This window comes from Grus americana, chromosome 1, assembly GCF_028858705.1.
Source record: "Grus americana isolate bGruAme1 chromosome 1, bGruAme1.mat, whole genome shotgun sequence".
Classification (NCBI taxonomy): Eukaryota; Metazoa; Chordata; class Aves; order Gruiformes; family Gruidae; genus Grus; species Grus americana.
Window position 1 is genome coordinate 40,245,996 of NC_072852.1, and position 20,326 is coordinate 40,266,321.

General features: G+C 42.3%; 2 protein-coding genes across 5 annotated transcripts; one reads left to right on the top strand and one right to left on the bottom strand.

Moving 5' to 3' along the window:
* Nucleotides 1-702: 702 nt before the first annotated feature.
* On the top strand, nt 703-12,645 carry CCT2 (chaperonin containing TCP1 subunit 2). Of its 4 annotated transcripts, none has more exons than XM_054805235.1 (16): nt 703-849; nt 2,114-2,188; nt 2,654-2,719; nt 2,816-2,927; nt 3,817-3,893; nt 4,931-5,043; nt 5,591-5,793; nt 5,993-6,093; nt 6,180-6,307; nt 8,215-8,318; nt 9,245-9,364; nt 9,946-10,074; nt 10,162-10,265; nt 11,309-11,408; nt 12,054-12,195; nt 12,335-12,645. In XM_054805235.1, exons 1-16 carry the CDS (start codon nt 847-849, stop codon nt 12,363-12,365), a joined length of 1,608 nt encoding a protein of 535 aa, XP_054661210.1. In that variant the 5' UTR covers nt 703-846; the 3' UTR covers nt 12,366-12,645. The 4 variants fall into 4 exon arrangements, with proteins under 4 accessions (XP_054661210.1, XP_054661221.1, XP_054661199.1 ...); XM_054805246.1 differs by lacking the exon at nt 703-849 and adding an exon at nt 1,112-1,313; XM_054805224.1 differs by lacking the exon at nt 703-849 and adding an exon at nt 1,428-1,457.
* Nucleotides 12,646-14,611: 1,966 nt separating this feature from the next.
* Nucleotides 14,612-16,195, bottom strand: LRRC10 (leucine rich repeat containing 10). The gene has a single exon (XM_054846220.1). It carries the CDS (start codon nt 16,118-16,120, stop codon nt 15,284-15,286), a length of 837 nt encoding a protein of 278 aa, XP_054702195.1. The 5' UTR covers nt 16,121-16,195; the 3' UTR covers nt 14,612-15,283.
* Between the last annotated feature and the right edge of the window lie 4,131 nt (nt 16,196-20,326).

Below are 20,326 nucleotides of genomic sequence, written 5' to 3' on the forward strand. Positions count from 1 at the left end.
CAAACTAGTTAACTTTTTTTAATGTGACTAGGTAACTAGCAGGTTTTTTGTGTGGAGGAAAAGCAGCAACAGAACAAGGCTTGCATATGATCTCACGCATCTGCAAAGCTGCCAAAAGAATAGTTACCAATTTTTAATATTGAAATTAAGAGTGTATTGAGTGGGATTGTGCCAGGTTATCTCCTGTTCGCTGCTTTTAATTGGTGATGTGGATGATGTAGCAGATAGCTGGAATGGTCTGGCAGGTGCACTGGAGGCCCGGAGCAGCAATTTTAAATGCTTTTGACTGGTTTGAGAACTGAGCTTCTGGAATATGATGAAATCAAACTGGGGAAATTGCAAACTCCTTTGCTGAGGCAGGAATAACTTGGTATAGAAATACAGTGGAAAGTAAGCACCTAGACGGCAGCTCTTCGGAGAAAGGCTGGTGTGCTGCGGTGCACTGCCAGGCAAACCCAGGTCCGGTGCTGCCGTACAAGAGGCCGACATTGCACAGAACGGGGGAAGAGCCAAGAGGCCTCCAAGTCACGTAACTCATTAAAAAGAAAATAAAGTCCTGCGGCAGGGCTGTGCCTGCCGCGCACAGCCGGTGAGGAAGCCGGGCCGGGAGCAGAGCAGCGCCCGGGCCCGCTGTGGTAACAGCTGCGCCCCACCTCCTGTTCTGGAGCGGAGCGCCGCCGCCGCCTCCTGAGCGACGAACTACGGCTCCCACAGTGCCGCGCGCCGCCGGAAGCGGCGACTCTTCTGACGCCACTTCCGAAGGAGCTCGTGGGGGGCTGTGGAGCCGCGCGCTGGTTCTTTGGTGGAGGTGGCGGTTGGTGGGCTTCCGGCGGCGGCACCGGCATCATGGTGAGCGGCGTGGCGGCGCTTTTGCCCGGGAGGAGGGGGGCGGTGGGTGCGGAGCGGCACAGCACGCCAGGGCGTGGCGGCGGCCGCCGCGCTCCGCGTAGACACGCGTGCGAGGGCCTGGCGGTCGCGCCCCTCCCCCACGCTTTGTCCGGTGCCGTTGCCGCGCTAGCGCGGGGGCGGCCTTGCGCTCTGCCCGGCGGGCGGCCGGGGCGCGGTGGGGGGAGGAGGAAGAGGCGGCCTGTTGGGCCTGGAAGGTTCTAGAGCGCGCGCGGGGGGGGTCCGTCAGGGCGCGGCCGGGCCGAGCCCGGAGCGGGGAGACCCTGAGCGGCTCCCGGTCCCGCGGTGGGCGCCCCTCCGCCTCTCGGGAGAGGCTGTCTCGGCCCGCCCGTGGCGCGCGCCCGCTGCACGGCTGATGTGATGGAGGCAGGCGGGAGGCCGCTTCTTCCTCTCTCTTCGTCTGCGAGGTCTGGAGAGGCGGCACCGAGTCCCCGAGCGTGAGAGGCCGCTCGCGATGGCGTGCCGAGAGCTGTCCTCGCGCTGCCTGCCGTCTCCTACCGCACCCTTCTGATTTTTCTTGTCAAACCAATGATGGAATGGACACGAAACTGGTAGAAAAATCATGTGCTGATCACGCAGCAAAGTGAAAAGCCACAGAGCTCTCTGTAGAGAGAGTTGATACGTTTGTTCTTTTGGGATCTGATCCTAATTCATTTAAGGCCTTGAGTTTTTTGCAGGTATTAGTCTTTAAAGGCATGTATTCGTTGCTGCTATAGTTAATTTGCGTGGAAACGCAAAAAAAAAAAAAAATAGGGTTTGACACAAATATCAGTATATTAAAGACCCGATGTGCTCAGTAACTAGACTTTTTTTTTTTAGTTTCTGCTGGTTGTACCTATATTTGGGTTGTTTGGATCTGATGGTTAGCCACGCAGAACAGCAGCACAGGCATTGCCATGGAGCAGGGTTCTGGTAACGGCCTTTCAGGCTTGTATATCTTATCAGAGAATATGGTATGCAGTCTCTTGGAGTAGATTGCAATCGGTCTAGTGATCTCTTCACGTGATTATGAGATTACAAGATAAATTCACCTTGACTCTTTCTTAAAAATCTATCTTGAGTATACCTTTTATCAAACCCAAATGGGGTATAGAAATAAATTATTTTAATAAACTATTGTTTTAGGTTGTTAGTGTCAGGGGTTTGTTTTTAAAACGCATAGCTTTATTAAAGCTAAAGAAATATTCTTATGTTAATTCTGTTTCAGGCATCCATTTCCCTTGCTCCTGTGAACATTTTCAAGGCAGGTGCAGATGAAGAAAAGGCAGAAACAGCTCGGTTGGTAAGTTTAATGCTCTAAGAAACTGGTGATTAAACTTTGTCTTTTCTACTGTTAAATGTACTTTCAGTTTATGGTGATGTGGAACTTCATCTGTCTCTTACTGTTTTTTCTTGTTGTGTGTCTGTGAACAGAAGGAAGAGGAGTGTTGTTTATGCTAACAATTAGAGAAACTCCTCATAATTGTTCAAAAACTAAGTAACTATACCTTAACTCAGAAGATTGGTGTTCACTGGAAGGCATTTCTTTTGGCCATGAGACAGGCTTTTATAGTTTCTGTGAGAAGTATATTTGATTTGGTTATCAAAATGTAGCAGTTAAGCAACTTGGACCCAGACTCCGCTGAAAGAATTGTGGCTGTGGAAGGGTTGGGTTACGATATCCTCTTGGAAGTTACGGGCTAGTGTCTAATTCTTCTGTTAAAATAGAAATAAATTGCTCTACGAGGTATGTTTGCTTTCATTTCAGTCGTCCTTTGTTGGTGCCATTGCTATTGGTGACCTGGTCAAGAGCACTCTGGGGCCTAAAGGCATGGTAAGACAGCAAGTTCTGAGTGGTTCAGACCTGTTAACTTAGTTTTAATAGTTACAGTAGGTTTTCAAGAAGTATTCTAAATCTTGCATCTTGTAGGACAAGATTCTTTTAAGTACTGGGAGAGATAGCACAGTAACAGTGACCAACGACGGTGCAACCATTCTGAAAGCTATTGGAGTTGACAACCCAGCTGCCAAGGTTTTAGTTGGTGAGTTTTTAACAGCTTGTCATTGCAGTACTTGGCATTTCTTCATTTGTAACTCTGTTGTGTAGTTTTTATTTGTTCTTAGAAAAGTATTATTCAAATAATGTGACAAATCGAAGGGAGGGGGAGCAGAATTCCTGAAGTAAGGAGGCCAAGGTGTTGCAAGAGTTGTGGAACTCTGCAAAAGTAAAACTGAGGTGTATGTTGCTCTTGTAAAACTGTTCTGGTGTCTCGTTGTTTTCCCTCAACACTGGTTTGTCCCAGAAGTCAGAAGGAACAAAAGACAGCTGTGCGCTCCTCTTTTTTCACTGGGAAAATTCAGATCAGAAGTCTGCTGGGGTACAGAGGTTCTCTCTGATTCTCCCTGATTTAAATCTCTTTTTAACACTTATTCAGCATTGTACAGAATTTACCTTTGTGATCAGCTGTCTTAGTGTGCCAGTTCTAGTGACAAGCAGGACCCTGAACAATTCAGTGTCATGTCTCTTAATGATTTCTTGTTTGCTGGGTCCTTGTTTATCAGCAGCTCATGTGGCATCCTTGTTTATTATATTCTCTGATCCTGTATGTGTACCTTAGAGCTTCTATCCAGCCCTACTTCCTTTTGATGACCATCTTTAGGAATGGGGAGAGAGGGGAGTAGCTCTTGACCATCGCCAGGCTGGAACTGGTGTCTAGGTTGCAAATGAAGAGCAGGAATTTGCAGGATGATAAAAACCTGAGATGCAAATCAAATTCCCGTGACTTAGAGTGACATCCTTAAGCTATCGAAGAGCGAGATGCTTTTTTCTTCTCCAGACTAATGTGAGATAAAAATAATTGTATGTGAACCTGGTACTGCTGAGCATGGTATTTTGAATCAAAACATCAATACAGTGTTTTCCTCCTTTAGATATGTCAAAGGTTCAAGATGATGAAGTTGGTGACGGAACTACATCTGTCACAGTGCTGGCGGCTGAATTACTGAGGGTGATGTATTACAGTTTTTCAGATGTGTTTCTATTTGGCAATGTTCTCCTGTGATATCAGTAGGAGGTGTGTTATTTGATATTTATGAAGAGAGCTCCCAAAGTATAGAAATACCTTGCTCCATTGCCATTGAAATTGATAGGAAAAAACCCCCAACCCTTAGGTATTACTTCATCTTTTTATTTGTTTTATTATAGACTATATTCGTTATTATTTGTAAATTCACAAGTATTTTAATTTGGTACATTTTAGAAAATTATTTTCTCTTATTTCATTATGCGAGTGAAACAGAGAAGTATCCCTCTCACAGGTCACTTCCTGGATGTTGCACTGGGCAATATGCAGCACTGCTTAGTTGTGAGGTTCAGTCCTCTGAAATCCTTTTCTATCATATTGAGGAAAAAAAAAAAAAAGCATGTTAAATTCTGTTCTTGTGTGCACAAGACCTGAATTCATACTGTTCCTTTAAACTCTGTGGTTTTTTTATATTTATGTAAAAGTTTACACTGCTAAACTCCAAATCTGAAATTACTGTGAAAGAGACTTCAGAAGTGAGGAATTCTTGTTAGCAGAGCTGTGCCAGTAAATCTAATCTTCTCAGAACCAGGAACTGATCAAGAGCATCTGAGAAATGATCCATCAGCTTGCCAAGTTCCTCACAAACAGGGAGTTTGAATATGGGGTGTTTTTTTTTCCAACTACACTTCAAGCTGCATCTATAAGTGAACAGAAAACTGATCTCAAACATGAAGTGAAAGATTGCTATTTTGAAGTATATGTCTGGTTGCAATTCGTATTGGTTTTAGGATTTTTTTTTTTTCATCAAAATTTCTTGATGATATTCCAAGCACAGATCGTATTTACCTAGATTGTAAAAAAACCTGCCGGTAGGGTGACCATGACTTTAATTTCATTGTTATAGCTCTCTGGCTTTTACTGCTATTCAGAATTTTCTGATTACTTGGAAGTGTCTCTCCTAGTTAGTGTAAATATACCTCGGGGGGGGGGAAACCTAATTCTTAATTTCATTTAAATAGGAGGCAGAATTACTGATTTCAAAGAAGATTCATCCTCAGACCATCATTGCAGGCTGGAGAGCAGCCACAAAAGCTTCAAGAGAGGCACTTTTGAAAGCAGCTGTGGATCATGGGTTAGTTATGTACATTCGCTGTAACTTTATAAACCAGTCAAGATTGAAACATCCATGACAATTATATGCCATTGGGAAATTCTTTGCTCTCTTTTAAGTAGTGTAAAGGCTGAATTTATGAATTTTAACAGTTAAGGAAAAAAAAGACTGCTTTTTTTTAGATGCAGTACGGAAACTTCATGAAATTATTTAAAATTACTTATGATGTGCAGAAACAAAACACAAGCAACAATTTTCTCCCCAGAAGAAAAATCTGAGCTGTTACTTCACATTTAATACTCAGACTGCCGATGTGACTGTTTTCTTTACCTGACACTTTGAGAACACAGACTTTCTAAAGGTGAATGCAGAGGTTCTAATTGAACTTCTATTTCAAATAGAAGGTTGTGTTCCGGAACACTGGACTGTTTCTTTGTAGTGTTCCTCAAAATGGAACATGGTACACATAGATACAGGCTAGAAGAAGTGGGGAGAGACTCACAGTGGTAGGTTAATGATATTTAAGGCTTTTGGACTTTCTACTTTAACTGTACTGACTTTATTTTAGCAACGATGAAGTCAAGTTCCGTGAAGACTTGATGAACATTGCAGGAACAACTCTTTCATCAAAATTGCTTACTCATCATAAAGATCACTTTGTCAAGCTAGCTGTGGAAGCTGTTCTTAGGTTGAAAGGTTCTGGTAATTTGGAGGCTATCCATGTCATTAAGAAACTTGGTGGAAGTTTGGCTGATTCCTACTTAGACGAAGGTAAGTCTTTGTATTGTTGGCTGTAAGTGCACTTGAGAAATGAAGCTGTTGAAAGTTACACATCTACAAATTTGTTTTAGGAAACATTGCTATGTTATTACTAAATTGAATAATAAATATGAGGGAATTTTGTTATAATTTAAATGAATTGTTTTCCTTTTTTAATTTGAAATCTTACAATACCTTTCTGTTACCGCAGGCTTTTTACTTGACAAGAAAATTGGTGTAAATCAGCCAAAAAGAATTGAAAATGCAAAGATTCTAATTGCAAATACTGGTATGGATACAGACAAGATTAAGGTATGTGACTGAACTACTGTTGTGAAACAATGTTTTTGTAAATGGAATTAATTTTTAGACTGAACTCTCTGTTTTCTTTGATTTAGATTTTTGGCTCTCGTGTTAGAGTGGACTCTACAGCAAAAGTAGCAGAAATAGAACAGGCAGAAAAAGAAAAAATGAAAGAGAAGGTAGACCGTATCCTTAAGCATGGAATAAACTGCTTTATTAACAGGTATGTATTTTCTTGGAAAAAGGGGAGAGTTACAAAGTAGCAAGATTTTAGTACTGTTTATTTTAAAGACGAAGAACTGATGATATTTAATCAGGGATCCACGTTTAAGTCCAGTTGAAGCAATGTCACTATGCTTTTATACTAACAGATTTATTCAGTTATGAATACCAGCAGCAATGTCCATGTCCATGTGCCCCTTTTTGGGGGGAAATTGGTGCTGAAACAGTCTGTGCTGCTGAGCGCATTTAGTTCAGATTGACCAGCTATGCTTTTTCCTGCATTAAAATGCTGGTGCTGGAGTACTGCTCCAAATTCAACAGTGTTTGAGAGGCCTCTGTGCTCCCTGTCATGAGCTTTTTCTTTTATGCACATCTTTGAAAGTATGAAAGATAACCATTTTCATTTAAGAGATGTCACAATCTAAGTTGCTTATTTTTGTTAGCAGTGTGCTTCTCTCTTAAACTGTCACAGTGCAAAAAAATCATACAGTTTTTTAATGATGAAAAATGCTTTTGCTTTTCAGTAATTCTTATTTGAGTGGAACTGCCATACTTAATAGCAACTTGACATCTACCTGGTGGTTCAGCACATCCCGTAGTCTACTAGGAAGCTGGTTAGCTAGTACTACACCAAAGGTTAGGAGTTGTAAGAGTAGCACTCTTTTCCACAGTAGCAAAGATTTACTCTTTCAGGACATTGTGCATCGTATAACTCACCTTCAAAATTTGTGTCAAATATCTGTAAGAACCACTGACAGACTGATGAATCTCATAGCCCCTCTATATATGTCATGTTTCACATACGTTGCATTCTAGTGTAGGCAAAATGAGTACTCTGTCCAGTGGATGTGGTACAAATACAGAGTCCTAGAGTCAGGAGTCCTGTTGGCAAATTGATGGAAGAATCCTTTGAAGTATGCAAAAAAAAAAAATCCTTAACTCCTTAATCCTTAACTCCATCGCTGCTACCCTGTATGCTTGTAATGCAGGTAGTTGCCCTAAGGAAGCTCAGGTAGCAGTTAGTCACTGTAGCCAGGCTAGTGATACTCCACTTAGCTTGATTCTTGACTTTCAGATTTATTCCCTGATAAAATTGACTTCTGTTTATAGGCATACTGTAGATCCACTTCACATCTGATACTGTAGATGTTAGCCAGTCAAATACCGCTGAGGAGATGCTTGGCAAAGGTCAAGACCATATGGATCCAGAGTAGGAAGAACCTTCTCTATGCATACCCAGCAGCGCCAATTGTCTATTTGAAGATAGATTAGAACCATCTTTTTTGATGGAGATGGCATCTCTCAGCTCCTGCTCAATCTCTACAATACTCAGTCTCTAATTTGGAAGGGAAAAGTAATTTGGCATCTGTCACTGACCATTCGCTTTAGATGACTACTTCATTCTAGAGAGTGGGATACATATTAATAAGGGAGCACATACTCTTCTCTGTGGTCTGCTATTTGTATACATTACAAGACTGGCCATTTATTGTTCCATAGCGTTGTATACTGTTTGGATTTTATATTGGTTAAGGAATTAAAGATGTTACTTCACATGTTGTTCTACTGTGCCCAGCTAGAATAGGCAGTTAAGTGCACTTAGGATCAAAGGACTTAGAATTTAAAGCATATTGGTCCCTGTGCTTAGTGTGATTGTGTGTCATCTTTTGTAATAGTTGGAATTTTTTTTTCTTTTTTAGCGTTGTATGTTTTCCTGTGACTGCATTTGCTTCTGTGTGGTGTAACATTCCATGTGTAGCAGGTGCCTCACGTATTGACTGCTTTTGTAGCTTTCAGAAACCTGTTGCACATCCATGCTACTGAGAATCGGGTGTCCTTTGTTACTCTGGTATTTTAAAAGGTTTGTTCCATGTGTAATGGGAAGATGTGCCTGTATTTTAATTGTAGGCAGTTGATCTACAACTACCCTGAACAGCTCTTTGGAGCTGCTGGCGTCATGGCTATTGAACATGCAGACTTTGCTGGTGTAGAACGACTGGCTCTTGTTACAGGTGTGTGGAGTACCTTGTATGAAACTTGGAGGGTCACATAATTTGATCTTTAGTAAATGTTAATGCTTTATCACCTAGTTTGTACTTTTTACTGTTAAGCAGATTTGTGAATGTGGAAAGTATTCCAAATAAGCTTTATTTTGCAGTACTTAAATACAAACGTATGTGAAGGACCCTACAAAATTGGCCATAAGTAACTTTGAAATTACTTTGTTGATTTATCAACTGCTATATAACTGTCAGTGTTTTTTCAGAAGCAGATAACTCAGTTTCTGTCTTTAGTATGTTACACTTCACATGTAAATTGTTTTGATTCTGAATCCTCCCTGCGTAATGATTTAAACATACTTTTTTTTCCTCAAGCAACTGTGAATAAAGGATCATAATGCTAACTGTGGAATATAATTCAGCCAGTTAGTGCCAGTTAGTAATTTTCTTTCATATTTAAAATAAAAAAAAAATAGATTCAGGAGGGTGGTGGCCAGTGGTTCTCAGCCATTTTCAGGCAGGCAAAATGAATGCTGGCAGAAGCTCAAGTTTAAAAACCTAACAAATGATTTAGTGTTTTATAAATACTTCATCAGTAAATACTACTAGAACTTTTAAACAGATTGACGTTTTACTACTGGTAAATACCAACATTTATTCTTTAATTCGGACGGAACTCAAAAGCATTACAGCTATTGTAGTTCTTGTGATATGAAAGAAAATACCGGTGTTTTAAGGACTTCTCAACATCAGGAGAAGGTTTCTGGTACCATATGCTGACATTGGAAAAATTTGGCTTATCATTATTGTTAATTTAAATTTATTTTGGGGCAATTACGAAGATGATCTCCTCCTCCCCCCCGCCCCTAGTTAGACCTTGCATGAATGGATGTTTTCATTGTGAGCTCTTTAACTTTTGTATGATCTTACATTTGTAGGTGGTGAAATTGCATCAACCTTTGATCACCCTGAGCTAGTAAAACTAGGAAGCTGCAAGCTTATTGAAGAAGTCATGATTGGAGAAGATAAACTCATTCATTTCTCTGGAGTGGCAATGGGTAAGTGTTTACCACTAATGACATGTTGTAACATTTGTGTCAACCCTCTGCTAACGCTTTTCAGTTACCAGGGCAGTATAGGCATCTTGTAATGATTCATGTAACCTTTTTTATTAAAACCTTGCTCTTCAATACAAATCCTGCAAAGATGTATGTTCAGGGTTGAAATTGTTCATCTAACCTTAAACATACACATAAGCATTTGTAAGGATGGGAACCAAAATTTCTGCTTTGGGAGACTAATTTGACAAGAAAAGTAGTAATCTGTCATACCTCAAGAACTTGAGAGCTTGTTCTAGTAAATGCCAATACTGTAAGTTTCTGAGGGGTTGCTTTAAGATAACATTCATTTTCTGTTCAATTCAGTAAGATGTCACAGAACAGTTAATTGATGAAAGCAGTAGCTTAGTCTACATCGTTTCATTCTACCTGTGAATTGTTGTCATGCTTTCTTTTTCCACCCAAAATTGATTTATGTAAAACTTGACTGCAGTGATAGCAAAACCATTACAAATGTTTTGTGATAGCCTCTTTTTGTGTCTTTGGGTTTTTTTTCATCTTTTCACATTTGCACTTTTTAGGCGAAGCTTGCACCATAGTTTTGCGTGGAGCAACACAGCAGATTCTAGATGAAGCAGAGAGGTCTTTGCATGATGCTCTCTGTGTTCTTGCCCAGACTGTGAAGGACACTAGAACTGTGTATGGTGGAGGTGAATATTAGATTCCTTGTACCTGGTATACGTTTTGTATTATTGTTCAAGTCTGATATAAAACATCTGTGTACCTTCAATGAATAGGTTGTTCAGAGATGCTGATGGCTAACGCTGTCGCAGAACTTGCCATCAGAACACCTGGCAAAGAGTCTGTTGCAATGGAGTCCTTTGCTAAGGCTTTACGAATGGTAAGTTTGTTTAATCAGATTGCTGGATTAATAGACATAAGGTTTCACTAAGTTTACTAACTTCTGAGATCAGATAGTTGCTTCTCTTGGAAAGTTTTGGTTTTCTAAAAGTAAAGTAAAATTTAGCAACATCTCTTGGATGAACAAAGGGGAAAAAGTTACTGTTTTCTCTCTTAGAAAAAGAGTATTGGTGTTTTAATAATTCTACGTGTTATAAAAATCTGAATGTTGATACAATACCTGCAATGTTGATATGATACCTGCAAGGTTGAAAGTGCAACAGAAATAGCACATAAAATCTCTGCTGATTCAGTTGACAGCTGGTTTAGAAAAGAGCAACCCATCGGTTCTATTGATACTCTAGTGCTATTTGTTTGTATTCATGCTCTAGTACTACAGAAGCTTCTAGACTTGCATCGGAGATTGCATTTTAGTAGGAAAAAAGAGTATCACAAGAAATGTTCATGGACTATTATTGTGCTAACAGACTGTCAATTTGAGGAAAAGTTGCCTTCCTATATTTTAAATTAGGGAAAACCTTTCTTAGGAAATGAAAGGCTATAGGAAAGTGCTTCTCCCAAGAAAATTAAGTTAAAGAGCATGGTAAGAATTGGCATTACCCCTTCAGTCAGCGGGTGCAATTTGCATTGCTGTCACTTAAACAGCAAACAGAATGATCTGGTGGTTAATGCTTACCAGCAAACTCATGTTCTTAAAATGAAACTGTTTCTCCAGTTGTAGTCTGAAATGGTAAGAAAGAGACAAATTTCTTTCTGTCCATGTAAAATGAACTGACAGATCTGCTAACGTGCTTCTGTCCTCTCAGCTACTGTCTTAACAAGGTCTTAAACAAAATCCTGAGAAGTAGTTTGACTTTTTTCTTTTTCCCTATGTTCTGATCACTGTAACGGATCATCTGCCATGTTCTTGAAACTTCCTCCTCTTGAAACTGATTAGTAAACTAGTAACATCACAGTATGTTTCATATTTACTAGGGATCAATCCCTGCATTAATTAAAACCAACCTGTGTTTCTCTCCTTAGATCCCAACAATAATAGCCGATAATGCTGGCTATGATAGCGCAGATTTGGTTGCTCAGCTGAGAGCTGCTCACAGTGAAGGGAAGACTACTTACGGACTCGGTGAGGGGCTTGATAATACTTCTGCTCTTGGGATTGCTGTTGGGGAGGGGAATTATTAAACGTGGTCACATCTGTTTGTCACTGATATGTTCAGCTGGAAGAACTAAGTATGTTGATTTGTGTTTGCTTTGCATAGAACATAGAGAGTGTTATATTCTTTTATCATTCTACTGGGCTCTTCACAATGGAGTGAAAAGCCTTGGTTTTAAAGGGCATGGTTTCCACCTGTGAAAACCACTTTCCTTACATTGAGTCTAGTTATATGAAGCTTAAAAAGAAAGGCATTGATTTTTAAAAAAATAAATAAAAAACCAACCAAACACCACCTCCACCCTGAAAAAAACTTAAAAAATGTAGAGAAGAATTCTGAAGTTGCTATACCTAAGGAAGTAACGTTGAGAGCTCTGTTGGGATCTTGCCTCCTCTTCCCAGTGTATAAAGTTTTCATCATTAATTTTTTGGATGCAATTGCAACATGTTAGGCTTAAATCAGGAGCTTGAAGTGAAAGACTTTAATACTTCCCTTACTATCAGTATAGTTCATTTGAGCAGGTAAGTTGCCATACTGTCAGCTGCTTGTAATTTCCTTAGAAAACCCCCTCAAGTTAAAAAAAGCCCAACCTCTTAATGTATCCCTTCTTCCAGATATGAAAGAGGGTATCATTGGAGACATGGCAGTCTTGGGAGTAACGGAAAGTTTCCAAGTCAAGAGACAAGTTTTGCTGAGCGCAGCTGAAGCAGCAGAAATGATTCTTCGTGTAGATGACATTATTAAAGCAGCACCAAGGTAGGATCTGAGTATCTACACTGGATAAAGCTAGCACTGAATGCAAAATAACAACTAAAAATTAAATATGAAGGTGGGTGGGAAGGCTGGTGGACATCAGTTTGGGGAGGAATTTTCTGATTTTTCTTTTTCTCCACAGAAAACGTGTACCAGACCACCGCCCGTGTTAAATTTTCTTCAGTACCTGAGGATATGTGGACCAGATCTCACCTAGTAATTTTTTTAATGATCTAGTTTTCGTGAGGTTATGGAACAGAAGCTTGAGACAAAGCAGATCTCCATCAATGGCATGAAATAACTGCCTTCAGTTGGTTTTAACTTATTTCAGTTTATATGTTGTGGGGAAGATTCACTTGCAAGTAAAACAAGGGTTTTATACAACCCTATTCCTTCTGTTCCTCTCCAGGTTCCACTTAAAATACACAGAAATAAAAAAAAAAATCAAATCCATCAAAGTTGTATTTTTCTTTGTGTAGAATCAAGAAGGGCAGTTTCATTAGAAAAGCAGCGGTGCTCATCCTCAGACAGGAAGTGGTGCCTAGGCAGTCAGCACTGAGGATATCCTGGCGAGCTACAAAGGCTTGAGAGTTTGGGTTGACGTGGTGCATTTAGTGTGAGTGGTTTATTCTCGTCCTGGCTGTATAGGTTTTGAGTTTAGATTCTAGAAATAGGCTTTGAAGTTAAATGTTACCCTTTTCTAGTGATACTGGAGTATATTCATTTTTTGATGGTGAAAGGAAGAGAAAAAGCTTGAAGATGAACCTTGGTCAATGCCCAGAACTAGAACTTAAGAGGTTTTGCAGCTTTTTACACCACAAATGTTATGCAGATAGGAGTTCTTCTGAGAGAGGAGTGAGAGGAAGATGCAGTTTGGGAGAGAGAGATACCGGCATCCTGGACCAAACAGTCTGTGTGTTTGACTGTGAGGTACTGGATTCCGGCTGACTTTACAAACACCTATTATTTATTGCAAGAGAGGGCAGTTAGTGGGGAAAACGGCCAGGCTGCATTGCATTCCTTTTTTTTTCTCTTCTTTTTCCCCAGTTCATGTCCTGTGGCCTACCTTTCCACTCTTTCCTATTCCAGTAGTTGCTGCAAAGGCAGCATGTTTCTCAGTTGGACTAGTTCCGTTACGCTCAGGTTGTAAGGCAGTCTGTGATGCCTGCACCAGTCTTTCTCAGATTCTTGATGACTGTCAGCAGAGGTAAGCGGAGGGGTCCCATCTGCATGGGAGCCCAACGAGAGGCGCTGGCTGGGTGTTGTGACCTTTCCAGCCCTTGCAAGTATAATGCAGCACCTTGGCAAACGCCAGGGGAGGTCTGCCAAAGCAGGAAGATTCATTGGAAATCAAGAAAGTATCTGCGTAAACAGTTTTTTCCCTTAGGTTTTCTGAATAGTTTGTTGATTTCTCCTCCAAACGCTCTCATGTTCTCCAAAAGTGACAATACTGCGTAGAGCGCTGTGTTAAATACAAACTGTTGGCAAGCAGGTGAAAGCACCTTCTTCCCCACCCCCTTGGATAAATAAAGTACCAAATCACTTCCATTGGAAATAAACCACTGAATGGGGATGTTAAAAAAGCCCCAAACTCTTGTCCTGCTGAATAATTTTCTTTTGTAGGAAGAGATGGTTTGTTGGAAAAGGTTAGATAAAGAATTTGGAAAGGGAGAATTCAGTTAATTCTGAAGAAGGATGGTTTAACTCTGTGAGACACTAGTACATTTTATTTAATTTAACGAATAGTAAGCACCCTACATGGGTGCCAGCCAGATCCACATCCAGGCTTCATTTAACAAGACGGTGAGCGCTAGCACAGTCTGTATATTTCCAGATAATTTTTCAAGCATGTAAATGACATTAAGCAGTCACGAACTGGCATTGGATCAAACCTTTTCTGGGAAGTCAACCATCACTTCTGCAGGCTGTGCTGGTGAGACAGTTCCACTTGACAAGTGAGGCGGAGAGGGAAGAGGCTGATCTGCGCCACCAAGGGCTTCCCGCCCTTTTTAAAAAAAACCTCTTTTACCAAATGCGATGATCCATCCCATGGAATCAAAAGCCAGAAATGTCATTTTGAGCCAGATTTCTTTCCTGTGTTACACAATTAAAGGAAAGCATACTTAAAAAAAAAAAAAAAAAGGCTTCATTGCATTTTGAAGGAGATCTGAACTGGCCTGAGTTGCAAGCTGGAGAAATACCCAGCTGAAGTCAACTGAGTAAAGTTTGCCTCTGTTTCAAATTCTATGCAGGCCTGTAGCAGCAGGCTCCCAGCCCTGGGTTTTGTTCATGCGAGTTTATCTTTTGTCGTGGTTTAACCTGGCTGGCAGCTACACCAACCACACAGTCGTTCACTCACCCCCTGCTCAGTGGGATGGGGAAGAGAATTGAAAAGAAAAAAAAATGTAAAATGCATGGATTGAGATAAAGACAGTTTAATAGGACAGAAAAGGGAGAGAATAATGACCATGATAAAAGAATATACAAAACAAGTGATGCACAGCACAATTGCTCACCACCCGGAGCTGATGCTCAGCTGCTTCCTGAGCCACACTGCCTCCCGACCAACCCCCAGTTATATACTGAGCATGACATCATATGATATGAAATATCCCTCTGGCCAGTTTGGGTCAGCTGCTCCACTACCGCTTCCCATGCGGCAGGCAGGGAAACCTTCAAGCTGCAATTGCTGCTGCATTTCAGATAATTCGAGACGAATGCCGTGGGTTACTTCAGAGCTGTGACTCCCACCGGAGAGTTGAGGCTTGGATGCCTCAGCAAGGTGGAGGTGAGAAGAGCGAGCCCTATGGGTGAAGAGCTGCGAGTCCGTACATGCTCTGTACGTACAGCCCACCCATGGAAAACATCTAAACAGTGTCTTCATCTCTACTGCAGACGCTAAGTGGTCCCCACATGGGAGGAGAGGGAAAGGGAGGAAGTCTTTGCTCTAGCGAGAGTGCTGGGTGCTGTGCGAAAGGGGGTGTCTGTACAAGAGAGTTTTGCTGTCACCTAGCCCTGAGCCGGTGCACCTACTCCTGAAGACTAGCCAGGTGGCACGGTGCTCCCTGGAGACAGAGTGGGCAGCTGAGCATCAGCAGGGCTCGGCTTCTGGCTCGGGCTTGGTGGCAGGAGGTGGTGATGGTTTCTCATCAAGCGTGATTTCTATCACTGCCCCGGACCGCTTGCGGGGTTCAGGGGTCTCCTCTGACCATCTCCCCACCCTGCGCACTCCTTTGGCCACTTTGGGTGCATTCCTGCAGGGGTTGTGGTCATAGATCACCAGCTTCAGGCCAGGGAGGTGAGCCAGGCTAGGGAAGAACCGGATGGAGTTGCGATCCACGTCGATCACCTCTAGAAAAGGCATATCCAGGAGCACAGGGGGAAACTCGGACAGCAGGTTGCCCGACAGCCAGATGGTGCGCAGCTCCTGCAGGCACCGCAGCTGGGCAGGGAGCGTGCGCAGCGCGTTGGAGCCGGCGTGCAGGGTCTTGAGCAGGCTGAGCTCGCACACCACCTCGGGCAGGCACTGCAGGCAGTTGGACTCGATCCAGAGGGTCTTGAGGTTCTGCAGGAGCCGGAGCTCAAGGGGCAGGCTGCAGAGCTTGTTGTTGCCCAGGTAGAGGATGCACAGCTGCTTCAGCGTGCAGACAACCAGGGGCAGCGCTTTGAAGTTGTTGAAGTCCAGCGCCAAGATCTGCAGGTTTTGCAACTGCTCCAGCTCAGGGGGCAGATGGTTCAGGTTGTTGTCGCTCAGGTACAGCTTGACCAGTTCTCTAAAAGAGCAAATGTGCAGAGGCAGCCGCCTCAGCTGCCTGCCGCTCAGATCCACCATTTTATCCACTGGCATCTCTTCTAGGTCTTCCAGGAGGTACTTCTGGCACTTGTTGGAGGGCACAAAAGCAACTATGGCTTTCAGACTGTTACCCATCCCAGGATTCTCTTTCTTTGGGGATCGCTGGGACTGCAAGGGACAGGGGCTCGCCTTGGTCTTCTCCTGCTGTGCACTGACCTGCTGGTAACTCCGTCTTCCCAATATAAGGCTCTGTTTACACAGCACCAGTCATTAATCTCAAGGGCTCTGAAATGTTTCTGATAACCGAATGAGTGTTTGGTGACGGGGATTACAGACAGGACGACTTATAGCACAGGTCTCCTTCTTCCACCCACACCCCCCACCCCCTCCGAAAACATTCCTTCTGGCCTCTTCCTGCATACTGCAAATGTTCTCCGATTTTGCCCCAAACCATCACCCGGATGCCTCAGCCCCTCACCTCTTGCTCTGGCTGTGCAGCCAGTGCTGGCTGTGGGGATTGGCTCAGGAAAGTAAACACCAGAGAAGACCAAATTTTTAATGTTTAGCTTTCATGAAACTTTCAGCAAAATGTCGGATGTAATTGAATTGTTGTTTAAAATACGTGTCAAGACTTGACTGACTTCCCAGACGAGTGGCACTTTTAGGGATTTACTTTTCAAGGTGCCAAGTACATAATTTCAGAGTGTAACTTGCCACCCAGTACTTATCTTAAACCTTTAACACAAATACTTGGCAAACTGCTATCTTGAGCTGTTCTACTATTTATGTTGCTAATTTAACGGTGTTTATTATAGCTTCTGGCACTCTTGACTGTGTAGGGCCTTTTTCATTACATTATGTTTTGCTTCTTGTCTGAATCCACGTTTAATACGCTCACTATCACAACCTGCCAAGGCTGCTCTCCGTCTGCCTTCTGACCATGCTACTGCAGTTCCCATGGCCGTACCAAAACATGGCAAGAAGCTTCCATGGATTTAATGCCATCAAGATTCTCACTTGTTACGAATGAGATAAATATGTTAAAAGTTTAGACGTGACTGTGTAAACTCTTCCCCTCCTTCTCTCAGCAAGACCCATTGCTATTCAGGTCAGGAGCACCTCTGATTTCCAGGAGGAACCTTCCCTTGAGTAGGCACCTCTGCATACATTGGCTTCTTGAGCTCCTGCTGTTTTAAGCTTTCTTGGGGGTTGTCCCACCTGTGTGTTGGCCATGGTTCTACCATGATCTTTGGGTTTGAAAGCTGGCAGAGTGTTTTAAGGTGAAATAGCCTTTCCAGCTGTCTACTTTGATATCTGCAGCTCATTGCTGTCTTTTTCCACACTTACTTACTTAATTGAGGGAGGATACTTTCTTCAAACAATCTGCAGTCAGGTTCTGGCCATTAGGTGCTAAACAACCAAAATACGTGATTGGTGGGAGCCACGTATTCTTAGAAAAACAAAAGGCAGAGCAAACAGAAGATTGAGAAAAAGGCGATATCAAACATTTAAGGTGGCCTCTGGATTTCCGGTCAAATCTGGTAACAGAGAGCTCTCTACTGTCACTTGCCTTCAAACGTAAAGCAGCTCTTAGCTATCAACTGAGTATAGGCTATAGGATGTTTACTGGTCTTTTCCTTGCAAGATGGGTGGCTGTGCCACGCAGCAGTGATGGTATAAAGGATGCATGGAGGGTTTCCTGGGGGAGGAGAACAGAGAGGGCATCTAGGGACCAGTATTGCAGCAGGGCAGAGAACAGCGAGTGCTGTGACCTGAGTGCCATAAAGTAGGTTTTGGATGGAGAAGCTGGGCAGAGTATCAAGCCTGGAGAATGAAGATACGTCTCAGTCATCTGTGGCCATGCTGTGGAAGAGAGGCGCTGAAAATACTCTCTCATGATGGAAGGTGGGATGTGCTGAGCGTAGCATCCCAGCAGCAAGAGATGGTTTGTGTTGAATGAGCATCTCAGAGTAGCCACTTCTTTACTGGTTTAACACTACGTGTCCTGTCAGAGGACCACTGTGGGGAACATGGCATTCCTGGATTTCGCAGGGCATCCTTTTCCAAGCAGTTACCCTGGAATGTGATCTGACTTTTAAGAAAATATTCCCATGGCCCTCAGCAGGTTTTTATATTTGTTTCCATTTCTTTAGACTTCTAAAGGGCTCCCCACCCCATTAAGGCACTGTAGGCTACAGGTGGGGAAAAACAAATGCATTTGCCAAAAATAATAATGAATTTACATCCGTGGCAAAGATATCTCCCTTAAACAAATCTTTTCAGATATCCTGCTGATCAGAACAACATAAAGCCTAGGTAAGAGTATATTAATAATATAGTTCAGGCATATTTTTCTTAATAATCCATATGGAGAGAAATAACTTTGCAATATACCTTATGTCTATGGACACAGATACGTATATATTTTTTCTACTTGAATTATTTCTACTTAATGAAACTTTTAAGCTGCAGAGAACTATTTCTTAGGGATCCTCTGCATTGTAGCTTAATCATTATTCCAGCTTATCAAAAAAAGTCACAATGACCTTTTGTTGCTGCATGTTGTACCTCCGTTGGCTAAATGAATGTCTGCTTGGAACACACTGTGAGATCAGAGTATTTGGGAAAAAAAAAACCTTCACATGGTGGGATAATAAAGGGCTACATTTGCAGTAAAATGAACAGTGTTGATCCTTCTGAGAATTAGCGACTCAGTGGAGGCTCTAAGGCAAAAGCAGTCCCCTCAGTAGACCCAGGGCGGTGTTTTGAAAGCCACTTCACGTCTTCAGAGTTATCCCGATGCCTTCCAACATGAGCATTAATGACTTCCCAGAAGCATTTGTGGCATTTGAGGAAAAGTTCAAGCGATAAAGGTGCTTCAGCACAGACATCGTCTTGCTCTCGTCAAAGCGACACTGCCCTACCAGAGGTCACGACATCTGCTCTGCTGCGCGTCAGGTGGCGCGTGTAGGCTCCTTGAGAAATGCCTTTGCCTTCTCAAAGTTCACAAAGGACCACAGCTATTGCTCACTCTTCTCATTTCCTGTGCCCAGCTCCTGCAGCTCTGTGGCTGGGACGGCTGCGGGACAGAAAATGTGGTTGCTTGCTGAGAACATGTGTAAAACCTCTGAGTCCAGAAGAAATGGGGAACACTGCTCAGAGCTAGAGAATTTAAAAAAAAAAACCAACCCAAAACACAATCGAATGGAAATCAATATAAAAGCTGCGTGTTGTTATTCCTGCAATTTTTTGAGAATTTTTTTGAGATTATTTTTTTTAAATAAATAAACCCAGACATATTGGTGCTTTTTCAGATCCAAAGCTCTGCAGACAGCTGTGTGCTGACACCAGGCTCAGCCTTTGCTGAGAGCAGTTAGTGTAGCCCTCACAATTTTGGCGGTAAGTTTGAAAAAACAAACCATTTATTTCAAAATCCAGGTGAGTAATGAAGAGAGCTCTAAAATAATTATTTTAAGCCTCTCATGCCCCTACTCAATCAGCCTGACATAGCAAGGAAAGAGGCTTAAAGGAATAGTTTTTAAGAATGTCTTTAGTATGTGCTCATAATGATTTGCTTTACATTTATTTAAAGGCTGTGACAGATGTTTAGACCCCTTCTTCACTTACAGATGCTGTGTGTTTGGGTTTTTTTCTGTTGTTTTTTTCTGTTGTTTTTTCTTGACTAGGGCATTGTTGCTAGAGTGAATGATGACTCCTCCTCCATGTTCTTGACATTCATTCTTTGCTGCGCATGTCTGCTCTCTTTTGGAGGGGTTACTGAGTTCCAGTTCACCTTCACGTGGTGAGCAGTCTATTTCAAATAAGCGATATATTGCAGGGGAATAATCATTATTGCTCTTTTCCCTGCATCCTAGTTGGGTCTTTTGAACAAAAATGGCTGATTATTCAAATTTAGCCTTAATGTATGTTGGGCTGCACTATGTAATTGCTCAGCACGGGGAAAGCTTCAAAAAGTCTCAGAAGTAAATTGCAGACTCAGTTCTGAGCTTCCTCCCAGGCAGCTAATGGATTTGGGGCTGCTCTCTGTCAGATCAGAGTCTCTTTTTGACACCATTATTTTTCTGCCAGCTTGACTTGAACCCAAGTGTCAGGCAGGGGTGGGAACTGCTAACCTCAGGAAACTCACGGGAAAATAAATCCCCGCGAGTGCTTCCAAATGTCTTGCTGAAATGTGTACAAAACCACTAGCTATTTATTACTCTATGTCACAGGCTGTCATCTTTTTGACTTTTAAGACCCTATTTTTTTGGGGTGGCAATCACATTTATGTTTGGACCAGAGCTCTCCCATAAATAGGGAATTAATCTTCAGTGGTTAGGG

Coding starts and splice junctions, on each gene's coding strand:
- LRRC10 (XM_054846220.1), bottom strand. CDS start 16,120: ATGGGTAACAGTCTGAAAGCCATAGTTGCTTTTGTGCCCTCCAACAAG.
- CCT2 (XM_054805224.1), top strand. Junction 5,794..5,992: donor TGATTCCTACTTAGACGAAG/GTAAGTCTTTGT, acceptor CTGTTACCGCAG/GCTTTTTACTTGACAAGAAA. Junction 9,365..9,945: donor TTTCTCTGGAGTGGCAATGG/GTAAGTGTTTAC, acceptor TGCACTTTTTAG/GCGAAGCTTGCACCATAGTT.